This window comes from Salminus brasiliensis, chromosome 2 (assembly GCF_030463535.1).
Source record: "Salminus brasiliensis chromosome 2, fSalBra1.hap2, whole genome shotgun sequence".
NCBI classification, from domain to species: domain Eukaryota; kingdom Metazoa; phylum Chordata; class Actinopteri; order Characiformes; family Bryconidae; genus Salminus; species Salminus brasiliensis.
In genome coordinates, this window is record NC_132879.1 from 48,620,349 (window position 1) to 48,629,385 (window position 9,037).

Genomic DNA, 9,037 nt, shown 5'->3' on the forward strand with positions numbered 1-9,037 from the left:
ACTAATGCAGTATACAGTATTTCAGGGGGATGACTTAGCAGTATAAAATGCCTACAGCACCATCCACACCTCTGCCAATTTTCCAATTCATCAAGTCACTCAGGAACAGACAAATGCAACTACACTATCAGGCAAACTGAGATGAGTCTGAAATGTCTGAAAAATCATAATCAGAGTTCCAGCATAACTATTAAACCTATAACAACTGTATGTCTGTGTCTAAAACCTATTTTTTACTAAACTATTTAGTTTAGTAGTATGTGTTTTTGGGTGCAGCCTATGTTTCACAGCCTCCACATGACAGGGTTAGTTTACTTGTATAGTATAGTAGCTTAGCATGGTAATATGTGGTTTTGGGTGAAGCTGCCATCTGGAACGGAAGGCTTGGCATATGGACAGACTTAAATACAGGAAATACAGGGAGGAAAAACTCCCTTTAGTGCTGATGTAACAAACCCTAGGAGGAAGGGGTACCCCTTAACCACTTAAATGAATAAATGAATAAATGGTAAAAAGTAGTACAGTGTAATAGTATATAATAAATAATATTAGTACTATATAATATTAGCATGGGTGTATGCAGTTTGGATGGAGCTTGTGTTATTTACCAAAGGCTAATTGTAATAGTAAAATATAGTCAAGCCAAAATACAACTTTCACAGGTGTCAAGCAGCTCTATACTATATACTATATACTGTACTACTACAGTATGGTAGTTTAGCATGGTAGTAAATGGTTGGGGGGCAGCTTATGCCTTCTACTGAAGGCTAGCAAATCTTTTAACAACACATTTGAACCCAGTCTGGTCTAATTACTGACAAAACTGAAGGCTAAATTCGGCCCCAGCCAGAAAAGAAGCAAAGACTGAGCTCTTCTACCTTTGACCATAAATATACAGAAAGGCAGTGGTGGCTGCCATCTTGCTAAGTCGCTGCGTAGGGTGAAGTCATGGGATCTACCATGTGAGGTGGAGCCGGATGGTCATGGTTAGACTAATCTGCTCAGCTCACCTGAAATAGACTTGCAGGATTACAGCATGCAAGCACGAGCAACCGAATTCTGGAGAAGCCCCCCCACACACACGCAAATACACATACACAAGCACCAGGTGGCTAACACGTGAACACTACATAATGTTATGGGTGCTTCACAGCTTAGCCTATGGCGGTTTAAAAGAGTTTATATGTCAGTGCAGTGTGTAATTCTTTACCAGCAAGACAACAACAGGTGAAATCCTTGTCAATATCTATGACAATTTATCATTACAAAAAAAGTGATCAGTCATTCTGGAGAAAAGGCCTTTGAGTCCATCATCAAGTTTTTATATCCTGCAAATGCTGTGACTAAAGCTACAGCTGTAAGCGTTAGTGCAATCAAGTGATTACGCGTCATGGCATTTCATGACTAATTCATGTGCTGTCAATGAGCACCGGATAAAGTATAACTGCAATCTTGTGACGTCACTCACGGCACTGATTAAAACACAAACCCCACTGCAAATTAGAAAGCAGCCCAGGACCAAGCAATCTCAGGTGGGCTTAGAAAGTCTATGAGACTCCCTCATCTTCAGAGGACCACACAAACACACACAAACTCAGAAGTGATGTTTCACAGCACCACGTTTTTAAAGATGATATGGGCAAGAGTGTGAAGAATTGTGGCAAAAAAAAAAGCAATCATGGGCCAACCACATCAACCCCGAATCACATGCACCGATCTCAGACATGTGCATCAGAGCACCAGCAGCGGGACAGCCATGCTGAGCGGTGGAGATAACATCTTGGATTGGGCAAGTGTTTGTGTTGGGCAGGAGTTGACAAGTGCACGGCAACTTTAAATGTTTAATGTTTGCGAATCAGTGTCCTACATCCTAAGTCACTGTTTATCTAACTTTATCACTGGCAGGTCAAACTCAGCTTGTCCTCTATCAGTGTCCAGGAGGTGAAGTGGGCGGGCGTCCATTCTTAGTTTATTTAAATTCATTTGAATTTATTTATTTTAGCATATTTTAGCAAAGTGACAGGCCTACACGCTGACACCTGTGGTTTTGCTAATAGAACAGGCACTGGAAACAGCCCAGGTGTAGTAGAGAAGATGGTGCTTACCTCTGATAGATGAGGCATGGGGTTGAAGCCACACAGATTGCAGACAGTCTTCTGGCACTCTGTACAGGTGCTGTAATTTGGCGCATCTCCTGATCCAATGTTCAGCGCAACTTTACAGAGTGGACAGCAGGACTGGGCTTCTGAGCCTGTGGCTAGAGAAGGAGCTTTGTCTGCTTTTGCAGGCTCTGTTGTGGGTTGATCTGCTGGGGCTTTCCCTTCAGATGGAATGGGTTTGGGAGAGGCTGACTCTGTGGAATAGGCAGGTGGGGTATCAGGTGGTGACTCCGAGCCTGAGTCTGGAGGAGATCCCGAAGGAGACTCTGCAGCAGAATCAATGGGGGAATCGGGTGGCGATCCTGGGGGTGACTCTGGGGGAGACGTTGGCTCCTCCCCGGTGATGAGATTAGAGGCTGAGCTAAGTATAGAGGAACCAAACCCAAACATCTTTCCTGATACACCTTCGGATGCCTGAGGAGTGGATGCTGGCGGCTTGGCTGTCTCCGTCAGTCCGCCGAACCCGCTGAATAGCTTTCCTGTAACTGACTCAGTGGGCTGTGCTGCAGTGCCACCTGGAACTTTAGATGAGCTGCCAAAACCGCCAAACAATTTCCCTGTGACTGACTCTGCTGCCGGGGCTTTCACATCTGTCAACCCTCCTAGACCAAACCCACCAAAAAATCCACCCCCGTCCTGCTTTGGGGTGGTTTTTGCAGGAGACGGTTGGGGACTACCCTTTGGACTCTGTGCAGGTTTCTGGAGCGGAGGTGGCTGCTGTCCACGTTTTAACCCTGCTCCAGGCTGAGCTCCTTGGGGCCCTTTAGGAGGCCCCTGCTGTTGCTGTTGTGCCCCTGGACCAGGAGACTTCTGCTTGGGAGTCGTTGGAGGAGTGGCTCCTTTCCCTATATCCGCAATGCTCTGCTGTTTGCTCAGCATTGGAGGCTTTTTTCCTGGCTCATCCTTGGTAGGTGATCCAGGCGGTGGTTCTTTCCTCTGTGGGGATGGGGGGGCTGAACCCTGCTTAGGTTTCATCATAGGGGGGCCAGGGGGTTCCATGCTCCCCATTGCTCGTTGCATCTGGCAGTTCAGGCATAGCCACTCCTTACCCTGAGAAAAGATTATGGTCAGTATAAAAACAGTCCAGGATAGGGTCATATGAAAGCAGATTCGATAAACCTATACAAAACATGTTTCAACTTCAGCTTCAACCCTCCGCTCATGGAAGAGTTGGAGCTCATAAATTTAAAGGTCATCTGTTCATAAAGCTTAGAGAGTGTTTCACTTAGTCACCAATCGATTCTAAAAAAAATGATTTACAATTAAGTATAAAACTGAATTACAGTTTTATCTACAACAGTGAATCTACAACAGCGCTTCTTGACTCCAAACCTTCAGGTTCACTGCACTGCACAGTTTATTGCTTCCCCTGGTCCAACACATCTGATTAAACTCATTAGTTAATTATCAAGGTCATCACAAGTTGGGTTAGGTTGAGTTAGGTTTGAAGCAGGGTAAGCAGTAAACTGTACAACCCTTTCTTGTAGATATCCAGGATTACAGTAATGGAACACTGCAGCAAAACATTTCACTGCATTTCAATGCTTTTCTGCATATAGAAATAAGTTGATTACAGCTGATATAGGAAAATTGAAGAGACAATGGATATGTCTAAACATAGACATCCACTAGTGTTACTCCACAGTATAGATTTTGTCTATTCTGAACAAAAAGCACTGTGTTCACTTCAGAGCAACATCCTGTGCTCTCTCTAAGGCTTTGCTATTCTCCTCTTTAGTGTCCAAACATGGTGATTGGTAGCCTCCTGCACTTGCTCTGTGGATAATGTGAGTCACCTTGATAATCTTCCCCCTTGGAGGCCATATGGCCCCTTTCGCCTTAGGCTGGGGAGACTGATAGACCTCCCCCTTTACCACTGCTGGGTGAGCATGTTTCCAAATCAAACCAGACAGTCTTTAAAGACTTTAGCAGACAGACTGATATTTACTACAGAAGCTGGCCATTAAATTATGCCTACAAAAAACACTGTAATAAATCAATTTCTGTTTTACAACAAGCATTTCAATATCTTCAGTAGCTCAAATGATTCACCTACTATGATAATCACAATTACCAGAGAAACTTCATACTAATCTCTACATTATCACCCATGGAATCAGCTTTGAGGTGTATATTTGACTAATAAAAACGTTTTAGTCTTAAGAATTGTGAATTATATGCGTAGCAGGGATCTTACCGCTGAGTCAGGCGGGCTGAATCCACACAGACTGCACACCTGCTGTTTGCACTGTGTGCAGGTGTTATAGTTGGGTGGCTGGTCTTTGGCCTGCAAGTTCAGCTCAGTGGTTTTGCAAAGAGGACACAGCACTCCACCAGCCTTCCCTGGAGAAGGCCCAGCTTTACCTAGACTTGCAGGTGCACCCTGCTGCTGAGGTCCAGGCTTTGCAGGTCCTCCAGGGCCTTGCTGTGGCCCAGTGGGTTTGCCTGGGCCCCCTGGACCTGGCTTACCAGGCCCTTGTTGTTGAGGTCCAGGGCCACCAGGTTTGGGTCCTTGCTGTTGAGGCCCAGGGCCACCAGGTTTGGGTCCTTGATGTTGAGGCCCAGTGCCACCAGGTTTGGGTCCTTGCTGTTGAGGCCCAGGGCCACCAGGCTTGGGTCCTTGCTGTTGAGGCCCTGGTCCAGGACCAGCAGGCTTTCCTCCAGGCCCCTGTGGTGGTGCTCCCTGTCTCTGCTGGGGTGGTCCTTGCCCCTTAGGTGGGCCCTGCTGAGGGGGACCCTTTCCTGGGCCAGCCTGTGGGCCAGGGGGTTTTGCTCCCTGCTTGGCTGCCTCTTCCTCCTCATCATCCCCAAACAAGCCAAACTTGGGGATGTTGGCAGAGGAGACTGCTGAAGAGACAGCACTCAGGGGGTTGGCTCCGCTCAGGAAGGAAGAGGAGAACATGCCGGTGCGGGGCTGCTCAGGGTCTTTGGGCTCCTGCCGGAAGCGGGACTCAAGGAGGCTCAGGGACGAGGGGCTGCGGCCAGGCTTTGGCTTGGGTGGTGGTCCCTCTCCAAACGCATCTACAGTCCGACTTTTACTGAGACCTGGCGGGCCTCGTGCTCCAGGTTGCTGTGGCTCTGATGACCTGTGGAAGAAACAAAAAAAGGGTGAAATATCCTGCAGCGCTAAGCTGTGAGAAAACACACACAGTCTCGCGGATTAAACATTATGATTGATGTCTTCGTAATTGGCGTCACAAAACACTGCAAAAATACAGCTTGAGCCCTAATGTGTAATCAACAGCAGACCACAGTAGCCACAATGACAATGTAGACACTGCATGACAAAACTGATTGACATCAAATACAAAAACACGTCTTGGAGAAAGTACTCAGCTTTAAGCAAACCTCCGAAGCTGAATGCTTCATCCAAGCATAAACATGACCTAATTAGAGTGTGATAGCTGTTAACAGTAACCTCTGATAAACATAACACTATCAACTTATCTGCTTCTTCTACAGAGAACGGTTTTGGCATCTACAGCACCCCACAGCACCATAAAACCTGTTCACAGGGGCTGTGTAAAAGTACTTTAATACAGACCTGGATATTGAGGGAGTCAGCTTGTCTAGAGAGTCACTCTTAATCAATACTTCATTCTATGCAATACTTCATTCAATAATAGCAGTGAATTAAAGTCAGTGCTCAAACAATGGTACATTATGCTGTTTATCCTACTGACAGACAAGGATAGTTTTAATTTATGCTCATTTGATTGGTCTGCTTTTGACAAAGCTCTCTCTCTCTCTCTCTCTCTCTCATACACACACACACACAGAGAGAGAGAGCGAGAGCGAGAGAGAGATAGAGAGAGAGAAAGGGAAGCTGTCCACTGCATGACATCGATGCGTTTTCCCTTTGATCTAGTGGCGCTTTCTCTACACGCCCATGACTGATTTTCAGCACCACGGAGAGCGAACGACAGCCTCCTCGCAGCTGATGCGCTTCCTTATACCGCTCGACCCCCTCTGTTCTCACTTGTAACGCTATACGAACCACCAAGAGAAACGGAGAGAGAATCAATGGGCACGATGGCATTCGAGCTTGCAGTGCTATATATAGTCATATTAATATTTATATCCCCTGCCCTCCCTTCCCTGCCCCCCCCCCCCACTTTGCTCAGATAAAAATAATTTTCACGAATGGGGGAACTGCACGCCACTGCGCTTCCCATTTAGCCACTGTGCCTTTTGATTTGGTGAAGATGTCAGTGGGCATTTGAGCTGCCTTACTGCGTTTGATCGACATTTTTACGCGTTCCGTTTCGAGCTGCGTCGAAGGCGTGTTATTCCCAGCCAGTGTTTTCCAAAGCAGCGCTTATGACATCACCTACACAGCCCATAGGAAGGGGTGTGTGTGTGTGTGTGTTCATGGAGGAAGCGATGGATGTGGCGATCGTTCATTTACGGATCGAATCATTTGCCAATAATACGAAGGGAGCGAAGAAAGACAGAGGATTGAGATGCGAAATCAGCGAAGAGGAGGCACCATTCACAGGAGAGCCCACAAACACTTGGTATGACAGCCTTTACCCATCAAGGAATTGGTGATTGCTGTCTTCTTCAAGCATTGCACTCTTATGAACTAATCACGGCTGTGTCGCGAAAGAAATAGCTCGACTGAGCCTTCAATCCACTCTCTGAACGAAACGCTAGTTCACGGCCCACCATGATGCCAGTAACACCGTGTTCCAGTGCTTCGACTGGGAGCTGGTGCGTGTTTGGCAGGGAGCTCTGGTCCATGGACTGATTTGTCAAACTGGGGGATAACAGGGTCCACTCACTACTCACTATCTCAGACTGCACTATCACACCACCCAAGTCGTTTACACACTTCTACCGTTCGCTGCATAGGATGAATCTGGATGGGAGTGTGTTTTTTAGCCCCCCGTGCTGTCGTCGTGAGTGTGCCAAACCTGCAGTGCCCCCCGTGCCAAACAGCAACATCCACAACCCCAAGCAGGTGACACACACACATACATATACACTAAAGCCAGCCGTATATCCCCACAGCACCACAAACACATCTGGAAAACGCCATTGGAGCCCCCCGGTGCAGCTCGTTGTACTTGCCTAGACTGCGCCTTGGCCATCGCGGCCACGAGCTGCTTCCTCTCATCCTCGCTCAGATGGCTGAGGTCCGCCTCCACGAAGCCTCCCTTGCCGTCAGGCGCGAGCCCCGCTGGAAGTCCAGCGAGCCCCCCTTCGCCCCCTTCCGCGCTCGCTTCGTTCCCCATGATCGACCCCCCACCCCAACACCCCCACTACCGCCACCACCAACACCCCCACCAGCAGCAGCGGCCCTCTTCAGCGAATCACGCGCTGCTCTTTACGTCCGGACGAGGTGATCACATCGGCGGCTGGCGATGGCATATCGTTTTTTTTATTTGTCCATATTCGCTCGTCTCGCCCCTCGATGGTGTCCGTCGATTACACTAAGAGCCGTGCCTCTCCCTCCAAACGGCAGCGCGCATGCGCCGAGCCTGACAGGTGATCAGAAGACAGCCCCCCGAAGGAAAAACACAATTAAAGGGGACCAGCCTCTCCAGAAGCACAAACAAATACTGTAATCTTCCAAAACACAGGGCCGGACTCATTGCTTAATTAGCTACGTGCTTCTCAACCAGTGCTTTTCTTTTTTCCTCTCGTTGTGAGGAAAAAAGATCCGGAGTGATCTCCTGTGTGTAGCCTACTTTTATTATGGCCATGAGGTGCTTGCACTCCTTGGTTTAACACTCATTATGTTCTTTTGTGCTCAGTTTGTAGGTGTTAAGTTGAACTTGGAGGTGTTAAAGGAGTGTTAGCCCGTTTTACTAACTCTGCATAATTGGGTAATTAATATGTAAACACAGCCAGTCAGATGGGTTTATCTGAAAAGCACTGATTTAGAGAACATTCGAGCCTACGAATGGTTCACAGCAGTGGCGATATGAACTCAATGGCCCTGAGATGCCCTAGAATGGAGACCTTTTAGCTTGACATAGTTAAATAATCAGTCCTGCCCTTGCCCTGCACAGTTTCAACTACTCCCTGCACCCGTAACATCAGATCTGATCAATCATTGAATGATTAGAAAGTCCTTCATGAGGTGGTTAAAAAGACCCTCGTCCCCCCACCCAAAACAGAGCTGTAAAACAGGCCAATTCCAAAACCCCAGACTGTTACATCACACACACCCAGCCCTCTAGCGCAAGCCTTTTGAGACTACATGCGACAGTGGCGGAATATGGGACAATATTGAAGCAAAGCTGTAAGTGCTAACAGCTAAAGCTAGGCCAATTAGCTAAAGCACTGCTCGCTTTATCTGCCTTCCCGCCATGTGCGGCTCTCCCCTGGATGTCCCCTTCTCTGAGAGGTGCTAGCTGGCTGCTAGCCGGGTGCAAGGCTAAATTCTAACCCTACTGAAGCCAATTACAATCTCTTCAGCAAGCTAACAGGACAGCAACAGTAGCTGGTACGAAAGTGTTCTTGTGAAAGTTTTAAACGCTAGGCTAAGCTAGGCTAGGCTTAAAAGCACTGTTTTTAACCCTGTGATAATCACATTTTACAATACCAGACAGTGCCAGATAGTTGCTGTCCTGTAATCTAGCTAAAGAGCCTGTTGCAAAAACAAATGCATTCTGTGGCACATTTGATGCCTCCAGAGACGCTCTGTCTTGGCCCTGAAGATCTATCCACCACCCTGGAAAGTTCAGATCCAGCAGACCTGCTCCTAGTCTTTAGGTGCCTGTGATAAACTTCCTGTTAGATTAGGGTTGAAGCTGAACTCCCAACACTTTTTTAATCTTTCCTTTTTACCATTATCAGCGCTGCATATACAAATGCTTAACAATGGCTTTTAAAGCATCGATGGAAATGACTCTTTAATTTAGACCATG

General features: G+C 47.3%; 1 protein-coding gene across 8 annotated transcripts in view; it reads right to left on the reverse strand.

Moving 5' to 3' along the window:
* Positions 1-7,396, reverse strand: part of pcloa (piccolo presynaptic cytomatrix protein a) — a 62,769-nt gene extending 55,373 nt beyond the window's left edge. For all 8 annotated transcript variants that reach the window (XM_072673042.1, XM_072673045.1, XM_072673043.1 and 5 more), the window contains exons 1-3: positions 7,233-7,396; positions 4,357-5,245; positions 2,106-3,209 (exon numbers count right to left, since the gene is read on the reverse strand). In XM_072673042.1, coding sequence (XP_072529143.1) covers positions 2,106-3,209; positions 4,357-5,245; positions 7,233-7,396 — 2,157 coding nt within the window. The remainder of the gene's footprint in view (positions 1-2,105; positions 3,210-4,356; positions 5,246-7,232) is intronic.
* Positions 7,397-9,037: the final 1,641 nt, after the last annotated feature.